This window comes from Sus scrofa, chromosome 6 (assembly GCF_000003025.6).
Source record: "Sus scrofa isolate TJ Tabasco breed Duroc chromosome 6, Sscrofa11.1, whole genome shotgun sequence".
In the NCBI taxonomy this organism is placed as follows: Eukaryota; Metazoa; Chordata; class Mammalia; order Artiodactyla; family Suidae; genus Sus; species Sus scrofa.
Window position 1 is genome coordinate 159,468,875 of NC_010448.4, and position 21,208 is coordinate 159,490,082.

At 42.3% G+C, this 21,208-nt stretch overlaps 1 protein-coding gene across 1 annotated transcript in view; it reads right to left on the reverse strand.

The window, feature by feature from the left end:
- ZYG11B (zyg-11 family member B, cell cycle regulator) overlaps positions 1-11,743 on the reverse strand; it is a 72,697-nt gene extending 60,954 nt beyond the window's left edge. Inside the window, exon 1 of the mRNA XM_021096631.1 lies at positions 11,501-11,743. Within this exon, the coding sequence (XP_020952290.1) occupies positions 11,501-11,530 (30 nt within the window). The 5' untranslated portion in view covers positions 11,531-11,743. The remainder of the gene's footprint in view (positions 1-11,500) is intronic.

Below are 21,208 nucleotides of genomic sequence, written 5' to 3' on the forward strand. Positions count from 1 at the left end.
TAAAATGCAGACAATAACAGTACCCACATCACTGTTGTCAGCATTAAATAAATTTTAGGTGCAACACACTTCAAACAGTGACTGGTATATATTAACTGCTCAATAAATGTTAGCTATTACTATAGAATATAAACTCCTCAGAACACTATGTTTTGTTCACTGCTGTACTCCCCAGAGCCAACGACAATGCCTACGAAACAGCAGGCACTAAATGTTTCCTCAATGAATAAATGAACAGTCAAGCACTAATTTACTGTTGGGTGTATTTAAACTACTTATCTGTTGTAAATCAACCACAATAAAAAAAATTCTTTTAAGTAAAAGACAAAAAAAAAACAAAAACAAAAAAAAACAAAAAGCTTATTTGCTCCTACAAAAAGAGACTACATGTCCAGAGAGAAATATTAAGTCCCAAGTCTGGCTGTGAAATTAAACATTAGGACTGAAAAGCCATGAGTTCCCTTGTGGTACAGTGGGTTAAGGATTTGGCTTTGTCACTGAAGTGGCTCGGGTCAATGCAGTGGTGCAGGTTAGATCCCTGGCTGGGAACTTCCACATACCACACACACACAGGTGCAGCCAAAAAGAAAAGAAAAGTAGACAAGCGTCATTTGAGTTCATGGATGTAAGAAACTTCAGATATTGGAACAATATTTAGGCCACCCAAGGCATGAGGAAGTTCCTAGGACAGGGATGGAACCTGAGCCACAGCAATAACAGTGTCCTTGACTCCTCATTTTAGTAGTACTCCATAGGAAATCTCCTTTCGTTTATGGGGTTTTTTCCTTTGTATTTTATACTACTGGTTCAACTGAGTTAGACTTCCAAAAAGAAACATCTCCTATAACCTTAGATATGATCTAATCCCTCTACCTTCCCTTTCCCCAAACACAATCATTTTACAAATGAGGAAGAAGGTCAAGAAGGTAGTACCAAAGGCACAGATGTATTGGAGTTCCCGTCGTGGCTCAGTGGTTAATGAATTCAACTGGGAACCATGAGATTGCGGGTTCGATCCCTGTCCTTGCTCAGTGGGTTAAGGATCTGGTGTTGCCCTGAGCTGTGGCGTAGGTCGCAGGCCCAGCTCAGATCCCAAATTGCTGTGGCTCTGGCGGTGGCCAGCGGCTACAGCTCCAATTCGACCCCCAGCCTGGGAACCTCCATGTGCCGCAGGAGTGGCCCTAGAAAAGGCAAAAAGACAAAAAAAAAAAAAAAAAAAAAAAAAAGGCACAGATATATTGAACTATTTGGCATGGATGGGCAGAGCTATTTTTCTCTTTTAAAATCCACGAACTGCTCTTTAGAGATCCCTAGATGCCAAATAAAAATGTAGGCAAGGCAAGCTTCTTGCGTGTATCACTTCAGGGCCTGGCCAGTGTTGGCAAAGGCCTATGTGCTAAAGGGCAAAGAGCTAGACTTTCATCTACAAAACAAGGCCGAGAAAGGTAAATAAATCCTCTTCCCTTCCATCTTAGCTCATGTAATCCTAAAGCTACTCTAAGAAACAAAACAAAAATTCAGGTCAGTGATCTCCGAGCAGATGAGTAGATGACAGGAATCACTAACTCAAAGAAGACACTTTAGCATTATTTTCCTCTTAACTGCTAGCATTAGTTTTGAAATATAATATGGTAAACAGAGAGGCTGGGTTAATAATGGAAAGAGCACTGGGCTTGCAGTCAGTCCTGGCTCTGCTACTTACTAGCTGTGTGATCTTAGGAAAATGAGTGAACTTAGTTTCCCTAAACCTATATTTTACCAGACAAAATAGTGGTGAGGAATAAATGGGAGGGACATGAAAATACCTTTAAAATACTAAACTACCATGGAAATAGTAACATAATTGAATGAAGCGTTTCAGGTGTGAAAAGTTGGGTAATATATTAATGGAGGTAAGAGCTCGTTTATACATTAAAAACCTATAAAAGCAGCTTGCCCTGATCCCATAGCTAACAGAATGTATCTGTACTTTACTAAAATACTTAGCTTTAACTTGCTAGACTCTTGCTACTTTTTTTTTAAGAGATGGAAGGGATCACAGGGAGGATTTAAGACGACCTTCTCACTTTAGGGATTTAAAAAGGGAGGCATAGAGAGGTGAAATCATTTGCCAAAGGTTACAAGGGCTATGAAAAGAAAATAATTGACATTACATAACCAAGAACATTGAGACTCTCTTAAAGATGCCCTCAGAAAAGGAGAATATGACACTGAACAGGGGTTAAGATGCTGGAGAGCTAAGGAGAGTGTTCATACAAGGCAGAAGTGGAAATAGGAAAAAAGAAAAAAGATCTTTATATAGAGCTAATAAAATGTTTAAAGAATTAATCACCCCTCTACATTTACCAGTAACTGATTCTTTACTATCTATACTCACATATTCTATTCTCCAGAAGGACACCTCCACAAATTATAGACAAATAATTTGCAAATGTTTATACGAAGGGATATTACTTTGCAATTCACCTTGAAATCATTTGGTTTCCTCCCCAACTCTTCCTAATGAACTTTTCTGGACAGAAACATTTACCCTAGGTTAAAAATACCACTTAGGGAGTTCCTGTCATGGCTCAGCAGAAACGAATCCGACCAGGAATCATGAGGTTGCGGGTTCGATCCCTGGCCCTGCTCAGTGGGTTAAGGATCCAGCGTTGCCGTGAGCTGTGGTATAGGTTACAGACGAGGTTGGATCCTGCATTGCCGTGGCTCTGGTGTAGGCCGGCGGCTACAGCTCCAATTGGACCCCTCGCCTGGAGGAACCTCCATATGCCTCGGAAGCAGCCCTAGAAATGGCAAAAAGACAAAAACAAAAATCAAAAAACCAACCACTTAGACTAGTAAGAGAAACTACCTGCCTCAACATTCCTTACCCATCAAAACCCTTTTCCCCTCAGGGGACCTGTACAGAGTGCACCTTTTTTACCTCCCACTTTCATTACTCACATCTCAGTAAACATCGATTTATGTAATTCTCTCCAAAGTACATACATTCTTGCACCGAACAAACATTTACTTACTGTGTCTCAGGCATTATGCTAAATGCTTAAGACAGGAAGCTGAAAAAGACCTAGTACTGTCCTTACCCTCAGAGAGCTCACAATCTGAGGAGACAGCCAGACTCATTACAATACCACCACCACAATGTGACTGCTGTAACCTCAGCTCATACAAAGTACAGGAGAGGACCATGGAAAGGAGGAGGAGCCCAAGGCTGCCTTGGAGGCGAATGAAGGCTTCAAGCAGGAGGAAGGGCTTAAGGAGACCCGTGAAGGTTAAACAGTCAAGAAATCAAGGAGGAGGACAGTATTCTAGGCTAAAGAAACAGTGTTGACAAAACTGGAGGCCCGATAAACAGCAGAATGTGTGCTCAGCATTACTGAGCATAAATGCAAAAACTTCTTCTCATGAAATGACTAGCTCATTAAAAGATTAGATTTTAAGGGTCTAGTACACTATGTAAAACTACTGCTGAGCCCCTACTATGTGTTAGACAGTACCAAGTTCATAGGATACGGATCTTCGAGACCCACTGCTGTCCATATGTACAGCTGCCACCTGAGTTGCAGAGACAGTCTGTATGGCTGTGGCAGTCCTATGAGGCCACTGCAAATTAGCAAAGCCTTGGAGTTCCCATCATGGCTCAGTGGAAACCAATCTGACTTGCTATCCAAGAGGACGGAGGTTTGATCCCTGGCCTTGCTCAGTGGGTTAAGGATCTGGTGTGGCTGTGGCTGTGGCATAGGCCAGTGGCTACAGCTTGGATTCAACCCCTAGCCTGGGAACCTCTATATGCCATAGGTGCAGCCCTAAAAAGCTAAATAAATAAATAAGGAAAGCCTAAACTGTAGGCTCCTTCAGTAAAGGGAAGAGTCCACAAATTTACATGCATACCAAGTATGCTCTGTCCACAATAATATCCTGAAACATACACCTTCAATGCACAATAGATGCTGTTAAAATTAAGAGTCCAGTATCATTTTCTTTTTCTTTCTTTCTTTCTTTCTTTCTTTCTTTCTTTCTTGCCATGCCCACAGCATGTGGAAGTTTCCAGGCCAGGGACTGAACATGCCCCACAGCAGCAACCCAAACCACAGCAGTGACAATGTCAGGTCCTTAACCCACTGAGCCACCAGGGAACTCATTTTATTTTATTTATTTTTTTGTCATTTTAAAAGAACACTTAACTTTTACCAGCTTTTGGTTTTTTTCCCCTCAAGTGATGTATGTATTCTAGGAGTATATTCCTATCACATGGCTAAAGCTTTTCAATGTTAAAAGGTATTTAATGCTAAAGACAGAATGCTACCAACATCTGATATTATCTAAATGCTTTGTTAAAGGATAATTTGGCAATATGGATCAAGAACCATAAAATTATACACATCCTTTATCCAATTTTCTTTCAACAAAACTGAATTACTTTTATAATGGAAACAACGGTACAAATATTTTAAATGCTCAAATTCAGTTTAGATTCTTACACTCTCATAGAGTCTAGGGAAGGCGTTTGAAGTAGCACAGGCTTAGGGGTCACATAAACGTATGTTTCAATTCTTTTCTTCACTCGTTAGGTTATGAACATAGGAAAGTTACCTGATTTATCAAAGCCTCAGTTTTCTTAACTGTGCAGTGAGAAAACATCATCAACCTCATGGAACTGTGAGGATTAATTAGTACATCATTTGATGCATTGTGTGCTCACTAAATATATGAGATCATGCTCTCTAAATAAATGTCTCAGAATTCAAGAATTTTTTTTCAGACACCTACAGTCAATTAATCTTCGACAAAGGAGGCAAGAATATAAAATGGGAAAAATTCTCTTCAGTAAGTGGTGCTGGGAAAACTGGAGAGCTGCATGTAAATGAAACTAGAACACACCCTCACACCATGCAAAAAAATAAACTCAAAATGGCTTAAAAACTTAAACATAAGAAATGACACCACAAAACTCCTAGAAGAGAAGACAGGCAAAACATTCTCTGACATTGACTGTGCAAAAGTTTTATTAGGTTGATCTCCCAAGGCATAGAAATAAAAAACAAAAATAAACAAATGGGGTAGTTCCCGTTGTGGCACAGCAGAAACAAATCCCACTAGGAGCCATGAGGTTGCAGGTTTGATCCCTGGCCTTGCTCAGTGAGTTAAGGATCTGCCGTTGCCATGAGCTATGGTGTAGGTCGCAGACGCAGCTTGGATCCTGCGTTGCTGTGGCTGTGGTGTAGGACAACAGCTGTAGCTCCGATTGGACCCTAGCTTGGGAACCTCCATATGCCGTGGGTGGGGCCCTAGGGGGAAAAAAAAAACAAAAAAACCCAGTGGGACCTAATCAAACTGACCAGCTTTTGCACAGCAAAAGAAACCATTAAAAAAATGAAAAGACAACCTATGGAATTAGAGAAAGCAGTTAATGATGCAACCAATAAGGAATTAGTCTCAATATACAAGTAACACGTACAACTCAACATCAAATAAACAACTCAATCGAAAAATGGGCAGAAGACCTAAAAGACATTTCTCCAAAGAATTACACACAGATGGCCAACAGGCACATGAAAAGATGCTCAACATAGCTAATTATTAGAGAAATGCAAATCAAAACTACAATGCCATACCACCTCACACCAGTCAGAATGGACATCATTAATAAGTCTACAAATAATAAACGCTGGAGAGGGTGTGGAGAAACGGGAACCCTCCTACACTGCTGGTGTGAATGTAAATTGGTACAACCACTATGGAAAATGGTATGAAGGCTCCTCAGTAAACTAAAGTATAGTGAATTAAATATAGAACCACCATATGACCTAGCAGGCCCATTCCTGGGCATATATCCAGACAAAACTACAATTCAAAAAGATATGTGCACCTATATGTTTAGAGCAGCACTATTCCCAAGAGCCAAGACATGGAAACAACCTAAATGTCCATCAATAGATGAATGATATATACACAATGGAATACTACTCAGCCACAAAAAAGAACAAAATAGGAGTTCCCATCATGGTGTTGTGGAAACGAATCCAACTAGGAACCATGAGGTGGCGGGTTTGATCCCTGACCTCGCTCAGTTGGGTTAAGGAGCTACGGTGTAGGTCACAGACTCGGCTTGGATCTGATGTTACTATGGCTGTGGCATAGGCCGGCATCAGTAGCTGTGATTCAACCACTAGCCTGGGAATCTCCATATGCAGTGGGTGCAGCCCTAAAAAGCAAAAAAGCCAAAAAAAAAAAAAAAAAAAAGGAAGGAAATAATGCCATTTGCAGCAACATGGATGCAACTAGAGATTATCACACTAAATGAAGTAAAAAAGAAAAAGACAAATACCATATGACATCACTTATATGTGGAATCTAAAATACGGCACAAATGAACCTATCTACAAAAGAGGAACAGACTCACAGACATAGAGAACACACTTGTGGTTGCCGAGGAGAAGAGGAGAAGGAGTGCAATGGACTGCGAGTTTGGGGTTAGTCAATGAGAACTATTACATTTAGAATGGATAAGCAATGAGGTCCTACTGCACAGCACAGCGAACTCTATCCAAACTCTTGGGAGAGACCGTGAAGGAAGAAGGGGAATGTATATATATCCATGTGACTGAGTCACTTTGCTGTACAGCAGAAATTGCCACAACATTACAAATCAACTATTCTTTAATTAAAAAAAAATTTTTACACGTTCTTATTGTGGCTCAGAAGAAATGAATCTGACTAGCATCCATGAGGATGCAGGTTCCACCCCTGGCCTCGCTCAGTGGGTTGAGGATCCAGCGCTGCTGTGACCTGTGGTGTAGGTTACCGACGAAGTTCGGATCTGATGTTGTGGTGTAGGCCAGCAGCTACATCTCCCATTAGATCCCTAGCCTGGGAGCCTCCATATGCTGCGGATGCAGCCCTAAAATAAAAAGACCGAAAAAAAAAAAAATTCAAAAACACTTCTTTAAACGAAATAAGGTTGAGAAGTGCTGATTCTATATATGATCCCTGGGAGACTTACTGCATTTGTAAATAAATACTTTGTATGGTACATTTACCTTGTTTTCGTAGTCTCATAAATCCCTAAAAGCAGCATATATGCAAACTGAGGCCCAGAGAGCAAAATTGCAAAGCCGTCAGTGATGATATAACTCCTTTGTAATGCCTCTGTGGAAAATTCTCCTGGCCAAAAAGTGGGGTGCCAGATCGTCATATTTCATCTCCCTACACTCTCCTTCCTCCAGCTTAAATCACCACCACCGCCACTACCACAAGGTTAGGGCGAAAGTTCACACATTTCCCTTCCACTCGCACTGAGCAACAACAGCTCTTGCCACTCCACACCATGCTTCATGTGGATTTAGAGTGTTCACCCTCAGAATCTCTTCATTATAATTCCTTCACACCTTTCAAGGGACTCAGGGTTTTTACCATGAGGCCCAAAGTCCTGAGCCTATGATTCAAGGTCCTCCATGATCTGACCCGAGGCTCCCCTAGTCCCACATCCTCCTGTACTCTCACTGCTAGAGCCACTCATTTCCCAGCGTCATGCCTCCTTTGAGCATCTATGCTCAAGTTGGTCCCTTTGCCGAGAATGGCTTTTCTTCCCAAACTCTCAGCCAATAAAACCCACAAGTTAAAACTCCAATTCAAATGCTCCTTCTCAACAAAGCCTTCCTGACTTTCCGATCCTCTCCAAAGTTATTCGCCCATTCGATAAATATTTATTGAGCACGCTGGTATCTCTTGTCTGTTGACAATACAGACATCAAGCAAAAAGAGTAATTATAGAGGTGAAGAGTGCTGAAAAAGGAAAAGGGGTAGGACCAAGGTATGGGATAGTTAGGGATGGCTTATGTAAATGTTAAATTTGCAACATAAGCCAAAACAAACATGGTCTCTACTTTCAAAGAGCTAATACTTACCTCCTTGCTTGCTATGAGGACTGAATGAGGTAAAATATGTAAAGCATTTAAAACAGGGCCTATACACGGAGCTCCTGCTGCGGCATAACACTTAAAGATCCAGTGCTGTCTCTGTGCAGGTGTGGGTGTGATCCCCAGCAGGGTGCAGTGGGTTAAGGAGCTACTTCAGCTATGGTTTGGATTCAGTCCCTGGCTTGGGAACATCCATATGCCATGGGTGTGGCCAAAAAAAAAAAAAAGAAAGAAAGAAAAAAAACCAAACCACTTCCATATCAATGATTTTTACAGTCTGGGGATAAAGATAGACATTAAACAAAAAAATCATAGTAGGATGGAATTCCCGTTGCGGCACAGTGGAAACGAATCCGGCCAGGAACCATGAGGTTGCAGGTTCAATTCCTGGCCTCGTTCAGGGGGTTAAGGATCTGGCGTTGGCATGAGCTGTGGTGTATGTAGGTCACAGGCTTGGATGTGATGTTGAAGTGGCTGTGGCACAGGCCGGCAGCGGTAGCTGTGATTCAACCGCTAGCCTGAGAACCTCCATATGCCCAGCGTGCAGCCCTAAAAAGCCAAAAAAAAAAAAAAAAGCATAGTAGGAAATATAAAATTACACTTGATGTGTAGTCTATGAAAGAGGATTACATAATGGAGGGGTGTTTTAGTTTTAGTTTTTGTTTTAATAGATAGGAGGGCAATTGGGGTTTCCCTGACTTCCTAGAGCTGAGGACTTCAGGACATGCAAAGTTAAGCAGACAAGAGAGAATACCATCACAGGCCATTCATGTGTGCTATTCCTTCCATCTGGTTTTCCACAACACAACTCCTCCACTTTAATCCTTTAGTTTTCTTCCTAAGAGTAAGATCCTCTGGGAAGCCGTCCCTAACTATGCCATACCATTGTCCCGCCATTTTTCCTTTTTAGCATTCTCCACATTTATAATTACTTTTTACTTGATGTCTATATTGTCTGCAGACAAAAGATACAAAAAAGCAGAGACCACATCTGTTTTATTATTTGTAATATCTTCAATGTCAATAGTCAATGGCACTCAAAAGTTGTTAGATGAATAAAAAGGATGCTATCTCAGACCAGTGGTTCTCAAAAGTGTGGTTCACAGATCAGGAGCATCAGGCTGATACGGGTACTTGTTAAAAATGCAAACTCTCAGGCCCTACTCCAAGCCCTAAGAAATCAAACTTTGGAAGTGGCAGACCACAAGCCCTGTACGTAATTCTGATTCATGGTAATGTTTCAGAATCCCTGTCTTAGACATTTCAACTATTCAAAACACAACAATGAAAATTCTGAAAAATATAAAATACAAAGCTTTATAATAATGTTCTGATCTATTTCTTGAATGCCTATTTACATCTATTACATAAGGAAAAATTTTAAAGTAATTTAAAATTACTTAAATTAATAATAAATATAATAATCCTCAACTCATAATAAGCTAATATTTTGCCTTCTCGTCACCTCTCCCATGCATATACATTCACACTGTGTGCATGCATTTTAACAAGTAAGGTAAACTCCAGTTAGTTGGAGGCCAAGTCTAAATCATAATCATGTCTAATGTATCCAGTCTCCTTTCCTACTATACATCCTCATTCCTGTGACCTTCCTGTCACAGAAAGTTAATCCTGTCACCTATAATACACCCTAATTATTTTCTACTCACATTCCCAACAAAGCATTCTTCTCCTTCCCCAAATGATCTATATACATCCTATTCATCTTTCAGGCCCAGCTCAAACGACGCTTTTGCATCCTAAATACCCAGAAAGGAGTTCATAACTTCTCCCTCTGTACTCACACATTCATTCCCACTGGGAAGGCTAACACTTCCAAAAAGCTAGCCACTTAGTGTCTTTGGTGAGGCAGCTCTTTATTCTGAAGAGGAGATCATCGCATCTTACTAAGTTTCCTTTTCTCACCAAAAATAAGATTCTCAAATTCACTCTTTCTGTGTAAGTCCACCAGTGGACTCAAAATTCAGTTTAAGATCTTATTTGTCAGATAGGAAAATGAGACCATAAGGTGAAATCATTCAAGTACCTACTTGGCCTGGGCCCTGGGAATAAGAGAATTAAATAAGGCACAGCTGCTGCCTAGATGAACTCACATTTCAGGAGAAGAAACAGGTTAACAGACAATGACAGTGTGATGGGTTGTGAATGTGAAGGGTTGTTGTAGAGGTAGACGCTGGAGAATGACCACCTAAAAATGCAGAGTCAGTGAGTTAGGGAAAGTTCGCAGATTAAATAACTTTATAATAAACCACTTTCCGAAAAAACAGGGGAAAAAAACAGAAATTGACCAGCCTCCTAGAAGAATATGATTACCAGGACTTAGTTGGAACTAGAATGTCTTATTCCTCCCAGAGACCAAAATCTAGATTGCTGTATATGATGGAGCAATGAGTTCATTAAAGGAACTGCAAACCATGTGTAACCCAACTCAATGAAAATCGCACTGAAGCCTCAACCTATTTTGAAACAGGAAGGAGAGAGGAAATTTGCAAATGTAAGGGTTTCCCAGCTAAAAGCAGAAAGGGCAAAACAAAAGAAGATAATAGAAGGTATTAAAGAGACTGTCATATCTGACTGCCAAACTGATCTGGGTTATTCAGATGCCCTGGTCTCTGCCTCCAAACAAAAACAAACCATTTGTTATGAGTAACAGGAAAGACTGTACATAAATGCTTTCAAATTTCTCAAACGGTACCTTCACATTAAAAGATGCTCAAAATAAAAATACATTCGAAAACACTTTAAGTTATTTCTGCCCAAAGGCGAGATATCTCATAAGACCATAGTATGCAGGGTGGCCCTCACCCCATGCCTCACTCGATCGCTCCAAAACACACTATCACTCAGGTTTTGCAATGACATTAGGAAATAAGGCTTGCAGGCTCTCTCGAAGCACCGCCAAACTCCCCCTTCCCTCTGCAAAAAAAAAAAGAAAAGGAAGAAAAAAGCCTAAGAATCTCTATCTGCCCGCCCTACAGCTCTTGGGAAGCAATCGCCCTCAAATTGTTCCTGTTGAGACCCTTGAATCCCGTAGAAGGAAATGGGGACAGCTGTGAGAGCGGGGAAGCGAGGACATCCGATAAGGGGGAGAGGAAATGTGGATGGTGGAGGACGAAGGGGAGAAAGGAGAGGGCAGTGGAGATAAAATGGTGAAAGGGGGTAAGAAGCGAGAGCAAGGAGCAGGAGCGAAAAAGAGGGAGGAAAAGAAGGGAAGGCGTAGAGATCCCAAAAGAGAGAACAAGGCAAAATGGTACAGAAGAAAAAGAAGGTCGGGTTAAAGGACAAGGAGGGGGCGGCAAAGGGGACCGCGAAAGAGGCTGTCACTGGGGGTGATTTTTAAAAAGGGTGTCACCGGGATGGAGAGAGATTAAGGGGGGGGGGGTTGTCACCACGGCAGGTGGCCGGAGACCAAGGGGAAGGAGGAGTGGGTCACCAAAGGGGAGGTAACAAGGAGGGGAGGTAAAGGCAGGAGCAGAAGGGGCGTCAAAGCTGGGGAGGGGCAGGCCCGCGGGGGCCAGGGTGGCGGGAGGCTGCGGCTCAGGCAGGCCTCGCTCTCTCACCATGGCTGCGCCGGCCTGGTCCTCTGGCATGCAGCCTCTGTCCTGGGTTCGGCGGCGGGCCGGGCCTGAGCCCGCCCCCAGGCTGAGCCGGCGCGGGGGCTCCAGGAGGCTCCGACGAGCGGCGGCTCCGGGCTCGGCCCAGGCCTCGGCCTCCTCGCCTCGGAAGCTGAAAGTGCAGCAGCCGCAGCCGCAGCCCGATCCCGAGCGCAGACTCCGCCCCCGAGGCTCCGCCCTCGCCCGCAAACACAAGCTCGGCCCCGCCTCCTCCCTCACTGCGCAGACTCGGCCCAGGAGCCCTGGCCACGGCCCCCCCACCGCTCCCCAACCTCCCCACCCCCGCCCGCGCGCCCGACCCCTGGCTTCTCCCCTTCTCAGACCCTTAAAAGAGCCACACGTCTTCAAATAACCAGTGCTTTAAAAACTAGAGATTTAAATATACGTCCTACAGAAGACTAGAGCTGCCATTCGTTTGGGTTGCATACAGACCCCTGTGCTTCTGTTCATTGTCGTTCATTTCTATTGTCATGTATTCTATATATTCATATAGAATATTCATATATTCTCTTAGTGATTTCAATTCTTTTAGATGATTCCTCTAGAGACCTAACTTCTCGGGTTCCTCGCCTCTAGGGATCGCCCTTGCCTCAGCCTCTCATTTCCGTGCTTATACTTTAAATCTGAATTTCAGATAACCCCTCTATAATCTCAATTTCAATCATTCAACTCTCCCACCTCAGCCTCCTTCCTCTCAGGCTCACTTCCTCAAATACCCGACTCCAAAAATTCAACTTTACCAAAACTCAACATCCAGTGCTCCTACTACCTTTCCACTATTCTTCACGGTATCCGATTTCCTTTCATGAACAGCTTAGATTCTACTGTCCATCATCCCTCGGTGTTCACTTTCACTTCTCCAGTCCTTCTTTCCTTTCCTTGTACTCACCTGAGGAAACTCTAATCCTACACCTGCAGCCAAACGGGGTAGAAGGGAGAAAAATCCAAAATCATACTGACTGGCCTCCACCTAGCTTGTTATCATTTTCGTCAAAAAAGCCCTTAACGCTTGGCGATCCTACTGCATTTCTCCAGTTCCATACGCTCTCTCACCTCACTACATAACTGTTTTGTATCTCTCCCTTTAAACCTCCAACACTTCTTCCCTGCTCACTGATGATTTCGCTTCCAATTCATGGTGAAAATGAAGCAAACAGGAGAATATAAGGTCCCACCAGTCACCATTACTTCCAACCCACCTATGACTCTGCTCTGCTTCTAACTCTGCTGCTCTACGCTGCCTTCCTCTCCTTACTACAAATGAGCTATTTGCCTTTTAGCTAAGGTCATACCTTCCGCAATTCTCAAACTGCAAAAAGGCTTGGTTTCCGCCCCCAATCAGCCACAAAACTGTTTTTGTAAAGTGCAATAAAAAGTAATTACTAGAAACATTAAATTTAAAAACAGACATACGAAATGCAAGTCCATATAGACGGATATTGATGCTTTTTTTTTTAATCATCCTAATCATTCTTCAGTGTACAGGTCAGTGACATTAAGTACTTTGTTGTGCTCTCGTCACCACCATCCAGTTCCAGAGCTCTCTCTTTTTTTTTTTTTTTTTTTTTTTGCCTTTTCTAGGGCCACACCTGTGGCACACAGAGGGTCCCAGGCTAGGGGTCCAATTGGAGCTATAGCCACTGGCCCACGCCAAAGCCACAGCAACTCGGGGTCCCAGCTGCGTCTTTGACCTACACCACAGCTCACGGCAACTCCAGATCCTCAACCCACTGAGCGAGGCCAGGGATTGAACCTGCAACCTCATGGTTCCCAGATTCGTTAACCACTGAGCCACGACGGGAACTCCCCCAGAGCTCTTTTCATCCTGCAAAACCAAAACTCTGTACCCACTAAACAATAACTCCTCATTTCCTGCCCCCCAGCCCCTGACAACCGCCATTTTACTTTTTGTCTTTATGAATTTGACTATTCTGGGTTAGTTAGTTTGTTTGTTTTCTTTTGTTTTGTTTTTGCCACCCCCACAGCAAGTGGAAGTTCCGTGGGCTAGAGATCAAATCTGAGCCACCACTGTGACAACACTGGATCCTTGACTTGCTGAGCCACCAAAAAACTCCCAGATCTTTTATTGTTAGATCCGATAGACATAAAATTTTTCCGCCAAATTGCTATAAGTGTTTCTAAATATTTACTCTCAATTTCTGTTACAAACTGGTGGCCAGATTTGTGGACCATCACTAGTATACAGATCACATTTTGAGTAACACAGTGCAAGATCCTGTACTGTTTCACTTTCTCAAAGACGTCTCTCCAGCGATTCTCCCACTCTTGTACATCACGATTTTTTTCTTTCCCAACAGCTTACCAGCATGAATTTATTTCTTCCATCCTAACAAAACCTCTCTTGACTGAGCTTGACTATCCACCTACTACCTCATTTCTCTGCTCCTTTTTTTTTTTCTACAGCAAAATGTCTCAAAAAGTGGCCTGTACTGTGCTTGATATTTTTACTTCCTTTTTCCCATTTTCTGTGGGACCCTGTCCAGGTGAGCTTTCACCTCCACCACTCCACTGAAATGTTCTTGTCAAGGTCACCAGTGACGTCTATTTACTAACTATGATCAATTCTCAGTGTTACTTGACCTACCAAGAGCACTAGACACAGCTGATCAATGCCTCTTCCTTGCCCAGCATGACACTGCCCTCCCCTGATTCTTCTTCTCACTGGCTGCTCTTGTTTTCTCCACATTTCTCCGACCTCAAAATACTGCAGTGCCCCAGGGCCCAATACTTTGACCTCTTACCTTTTCCATTTATACTCACTCCTTGATGAGCTCATATCCTATCATATTGCTTTAAATATGGTCTATAGCGTGACAGTCTCCCAAATTAAACCTCTATTCCAGACCTCTTTTCTGTATTTCAGACTTATATATCCAAATTGTAAACATCCCCTTTTATATGTCTAATCGATTTTTTTTTATCCCTAATAGCCATTCAGTAGACTTTCCCTCAAGTCTACTGGCTGTGAATAAACCAACAAATAGCATTAGACACTAATATTGCTTAGACCAATCATGATTTACATTCTATATCTGATCTGGGAATCACCTTCCCTGAGGACCTGGTGGTAGTATCGGAAAATCACCATAAAAAAATCAGGACTCTGCCATCAAGAAAGAATGGGGCCACAGTTGACCTGCAATCAATGAAACAGAATAGAAATTCCAAAAATACATCTAAAAAGGAGTTCTCTAGTAGCCTAAAGGGTTAAGGATCCAACATCATCACTGCTATGGTGCAGGTTCAGTCCCTGGCCTGGGAACTTCCACATGCCATGGGCTTGGCCAAAAATAAAATAATAAAATAAAGTTCAGAACAAAACTTAAATGCCATAAAAGAAAAGATCGATAGGAGGAGTTCCCATCGTGGCACAGCGGAAATGAATCCAACTAGGAACCATGAGGTTTTAGGTTCGATCCTTGGCCTCGCTCAGTGGGTTAAGGATCCAGCGTTGCTGTGAGCTGTGGTGTAGGTCGAAGACGTGGCTTGGATCTGGCACTGCAGTGGCTCTTGCGTAGGCCGGCAGCCATAGCTCCAATTCGACCCCTAACCTGGGAACCTCCATATGCCACGGGTGCAGCCCTAAAAAGACAAAAAAAAAAAAAGTAAAAAGACAAAAGAAAGATTAATAAATTCAACTATGTGAACATAAAAAATATCTGTAAGGCAAAAGCTATCATAAGAGTCAGATGAAAATTGCTATATAGGAGTTCCCTTGTGGCACAGTGGGTTAAGGATCCAGGGTCATCACTGCAGTGGCTCAGATCATTGTTGTGGCTTGGGTTCAATCCCCGGCCTGGGAACTTTGCCACAGGCGTGGCCAAAAAGAAAAGAAAATGACTGTATGTTTATATATGTTTACACTTCATATCATAGAAACATGGGTAATTTTCATATTTACATACAGAGCTGAAATCTATAAGAACAAAAATCCAACTGGAGGAGTTCCTGTTGTGGCACAGTGGAAACAAATCCAACTAGGAACCATGAGGTTTCAAGTTTGATACCTGGCCTCACTCATAGGGTTAAGGATCCAGCCTTGCCATGAGCTGTAGTGCAGGTTGCAGACTTGGCTCGGTTCTGGCGTTGCTATGGCTGTGGTGTAGGCCGGCAGCTACAGCTCTGATTAGACCCCTAGCCTGGGAACTTCCATATGTTGCGAGTAGGGCCCTACAAAAAGACGAAAATAAATAAATAAATCCAACTGGAAAAGGTGCAAAAGACATGAGAAAGAAATAGCAATGGCTCTTAAATGCTCCCTCTTGTCCATAATGAGAAATGCACATTAGAATGTCTTTGAAATATTATTTTTTGCCTATCAGATTGGCAAAGATTTTCAAGATTGATAAGACACTGTGTGGTGGTGGTAGCAGTGGTTTTAACAAATACTGTTATATTTTGTTGGTAGGACAACAAAATTCTAACTTTTATAGAGGACAATTTGATGATGTTATTTCTCAAATTTTTAAATGCACACTCCCTTTGACCCAGCAATTCCACTTCTAAAAGTTTAATCTACACATATGCTCAAGCATATGTACAGCTTTTGTAATAGCAAGATTGGAAACAAATGTTCATTCATAAACATTTATATACAATCTATTAATAAATTGGTTAAAAATTGGAGTTCCCTTTTCGGCTCAGTGGTTAACGAACCCAATTAGGATTCATAAGGATGCGGGTTTGATCCCTAGCTTCACTCAGTGGGTTAAGGATCCTGTGTTGCAGTGAGCTGTTGCGTAGGTCGAAGAAGTGGCTTGGTTCCCATGTTGCTGTGGCCCTAGCTCAGGCCGGTGGCTGCAGCTCCAATTTGACCCCGAGCCTGGGAACCTCCATATGCCACAGGTGCAACTTTAAAAAAAGGAAAATAAATAAATAAATAAATGAAACAAATATATCAGTAAAATACAGTAATACTATATTCCTACAAATCTTACTCTGCAGCCATGAAAAGAAGAAGGAGGTTCTCTAAGACAGAATGATCTTCAAGGTCTACTGTTAAGTGAAAAGCAAGGCCCTGAGAAATGTGTAATATTGCATACTATTGTTCCAGCAGAAGTGGTGGTAGTAATATATGTTCATGATTGCTTCTATATGCAGAAAACATCCCTGGAAAAGCTGGCATCATCAATAATTGTCTGATTGCTGCTAGGGAGAATAGCTGGATGGCCAGAAACAGAAGAGAGACTCTTTATAGAATAGTCTTTTAGGGGAATTCCCTGGTGGCTCAGGGGGTTAAGGAACCAGCATTGTCACTGCTGTGGCTTGGGTTACTGCTGTGGCACAGGTTCCATCCCTGGCCCAAGAAGTTCCACATGCCATGGGCATGGCCGAAAAAAAAAAAAAAAGAGAGCGAGAGAGAATATCCTTTTTTATCTTATGATTTTTTTTAATCATGAGAATGTGTTACCTATTATAAAGGAAAATAAATAACATTGAAAAGATTTAAATCCACTTATTTTACAATTAAAACAGGTTGTTTTTTTTACAATGAGGAATGACTTTATCGATGTTTCTAATTTTAAAAGATTCTGTACAGTCATCATTGTTGAGTTAAATAGAACAAGATCAGTAGTTACTCATCATGTTTGGCAGCCTCCTTTGGCAAACAGAGTTTACAACTTTAAGAGAACAAATGTCATTTTCTACAGCAAACGTATTTTCCTACAACAACTCATAATCTCAAGATTACAGATCAAGAATCTTTGGAACTATTAAAATAAACCTTTTAATATTATTGGGAGGCTCTCTTTTATAAACATGAGAACTCAACTTCGTGAGGAAAGATTCAAAGTACAGCTGTAACTTAAATTCAGTGATAAATGGTATATAATTATACACTATTCTTCTTCTTCTTCTTTTTTTTTTTTTTTGCTTTTTAGGGCCAAACCCGTGGCACATGGAGGTTCTCAGACTAGGAGTCTAATCGGAGCTATAGCTGTTGACCTACGCCACAGCCACAGCAACGCCAGATCTGAGCCGAGTCTGTGACCCACACTGCAGCTCACGGTAATGCTGGATGCTTAACCTACTGATGGAGGCCAGGGATCGAACCCACAACCTCATGGTTCCTAGTGGGTTCGTTTCCGCTGCACCATGACAGGAACTCCTCCTTTAATATTCTTGACATTAAATAATATTCTTACTATTAAATAATATTCTTAATAATATTCTGTTATTATTATGAGAATATGAATGTGTTCCATTTTGATCTAGAAGGCAAAGCTAGAGTCAAAAAGAGGATGGGAAACTATTGGAAGGTAGATTTTTTAGCTCAAAATAGGGAGGGACTCAGAATTCCCTGGTGGCCTACCAGTTAAGGATCCTACGTTGTCACTGCTGTGGCTCAGGTCACTGCTGTGGTGTGGGTTTGATCTCTAACCTCAGAACTTCCACATGCCCAAGGGCACCACCAAAAAATGGGGGGGGGATGATGGAGAAATTTCTAAGACTGAGAATTATTTTACATGGAATGGGCTGTGTACTTGTGAAGTAATAAACTCTTGGTCACTAGAAATGTACGAAAAGGAACCTATAGGCAAAAAATGGGGATATGATAGACGGGAGTTCTATAATGAGTTTTAAAATGGATTTGGTGATCATCAGTTGCCTTCTGATTCTAAAAGTCAGTGGTTCAAGGAAGTTAAATTGGAGAAGACAAAAGCAAAGGGGTAGGAATTTCAATTCAACTCACTTATTTCCAAAGCAGGATTTCCTGTTATTTTTAATCGTCAGGGACTTGAATCTTTAAGGGAGGGGACCATTCTAAAGGTCGCCTATCTTTTGTATCACTCTGTTGGAAAAAGACTCCCAGTTAGAGATAAACACCTTCCACCTTAACAATTTAATAAGGTAGAAAACAAACTTACTGGGTATGACGAAATTTCAGCTGGCTACTCCTGAGCATGAGGTGCTGGGCTCCATTCTACCACTCATCAGAACCCAAGACTCAGGGCAAACATTTCCAATAAGTGTTATCTATTAAAAGAGAAGTCCATCCTAGATCGTGCATGGACTAGCCTCTCTGTAGAGCTAGGCAGTAGCAGAGGGATTTTTTTTTCAGGCTGTAAGTAGCAATCCAAATATTAACTCTAGCAAACAAACAAGCAAAAACCAAAACAAAGTCACAGCAGTCTTTTAGAAAGCAGTTTATCAGCCAGCCTCACATTCAGTCCTCACAACAATCCCCTGGGACTGGTAGAAGCGGTGACTATCCCATTTGTTAGATGAGAAAACACAAGCTCAGAGATAGGAAACCTCACGAGTCAGCCATGTAAGAGCTAATGCTGACCACAGAGCTCATTCCACTACCTCACTGCCTTGGAGAAAATTGGAATTTCTCTCTAGGATAGGAAAGACCTGGTGAACAGGAGGTTTTTCTAATGTGGAATTAGTTTTCTACCGTAATCCATTGTAAACTTCAGGGTCTATCAGAATCAGCTGGAGCACTTGTTAAAGCAATTTCCTAGTGTTTCCCCTAGAGTTTCTGATCCATTAGGTCTAGCTTGGGGCTCACGATTTTGCATCACTAGCTTTCCAGGAGATGCTGGTCCAGGAAGACATGGAGAGAGTCACTCTCCCACTCTATCCTTCCTTCCTAGCATCTTTTATCAGGTGCCAGAAGGCAAATGGGGATGGTTTTTGAGCAGAAAAATAGGAGGATATTACACTTCTCTGGACTCCTGCTGGACACAAGTGTATTCTCAGGCTGAGACTGAGAAGCACTGTGCCAGGAGTCAGAAGAGTTGAGTTCCACTCCCTGGCTCTGACACTGGGGAGGTGGGCTTGGATACTTTTAAGGCCATTTGGAACCCTGAGATGCTGAGGCCTCAGGCGATTCTTTCCTCTCTCTGGGGCTCACCTGGATCATCTGTAAAATGTCCTGAAGGGATAAATGCTCAGGAAGAGCTAACTCCAAGGTCCCTCTACCAGTTCCAATATTCTGTCTCCCTATGTATCTAGCCAGAGTCTTGATTTCCCTAGATACCTAGGACTCCAGGGTAGACAAAGAATTGGTAATATTTAACATGGACCACAGGAACTCTGAAAAATGAGAATGTGCAGGGGAAAGACTCTTCACATGATGGCTCCAAGCCCTCACGGGGGAACTGGCAAAAAGTCCTGACAGTGGAATCAGAAATTATGTCTCCAACGAAGAGAGATATGGATTAAAAATCAATTAGGTATCTTCTTGTCTTGTCTTAATTAAAAAGGAACAATGAACAGAAAATGTTGTTTGAAAAGGAAGCGAACTCCTTGGACCTATAAGCACAGGGATATAGTCAGTTTTCTTAGGTGACTAACTAGTAAGATTGTATTTTTATCTTGCTCCTTTATTCAAAGTTACGAGTCCTCAGTGTTTCCCTTGGGGCTCAGGGGGTTAAGAACCCGACTAGTATCCATGAGGATGGGGGTCTGATCCCTGGGCTCTATCAGTAGGTTGAGAATCTGGCGTTGCCTCAAGCTGTGCCGTAGGTCACAGATGTGGCTCAGATCGGGTGTAGCCATGGCTGTGATGTAGGCTGGCAGCTCCATCTCTGATTCAACCCCTAGCCTGGGAACTTCTATGTGCCACAGGTGTGGCTCTAAAGAGAAAGAATAAAAAAATTCTGGGTCCTTCCTGTGAATAGATAAGATTAACTTCTAAAGCTGGTAAAGTATGTTTCCTAGAGTCTCCTAAAGGCCCCAAACATGTTTATCGTGAGAAAGAGCATTAGTTTGAGAAGCATACCTGCTATTGTTCTATAAATGATCTCTGTCGTGTTTTCTTTTTCTTTGTTTCCCAACACACAGCGAAACCTCTAGGGTCAGAAAGCAGTTTGGCTGTTTAGTCTTCTGTAGTCCCCTGAAGCTGTTGCTTTTAGAATAAAGGTGCTTCTGGTTATTTCTGATTCAAACATCAAGATGAAGTATAGTTCATATACTTGCCCGATTCAAACAAGAAATCCAAGCCCTAGGAGGTGGGCGCTTAAACTTTAAACCAAAGAGGGGAGATGAAGGCTGCCCAAGCTTCTGGTTTAGGTGGTAGGGAGAACGATGTGTCCAAGATGGGCAAAAAAAAGACCATCAGGTGACGTCTCCAAGTGTCAGAGCCACATTCGAAATCAGTTCTTGAGGGTGGCATCACCTCCTCTTCATTGCCTTCACCAACTAAACACCTTCATCAAAGACCCTGGCACCTGACCCAGTCTCCACTCTATTGCAGTAATTGTCAATGTGTGGTCCCCAGACCACCAGTATCAGCCTCACCTGGGAACTTGTTATACATGCAAATTCTTGGCCCATGGAGACCAACTAAATCAGAAACTCTGGGTGTGAGGCCCAGAAATCTATGATTTATCAAGGCTTCCAGCTGATTCTGATCCACATGAAAGTTTGAGAGCCACTAGGCTAATTGCAATCCTGCAACAACATGGGTGACTCTAAATTCACCTTAATGGCTCATCCATCTCACTGGCCTCTCTCCTTTTTTTTTTCTTTTTTTGTCTTTTTAGGGCCACACCGTGGCATATGGAAGTTCCCAGGCCAGGGGTTGAATCAAAGCTGCAGCTGCCAGCCTACATCACAGCCACAACAATGCCTTCACCCACTGAGTGAGGCAAGGGATCAAACCTGCGTCCTCATGGTTACCAG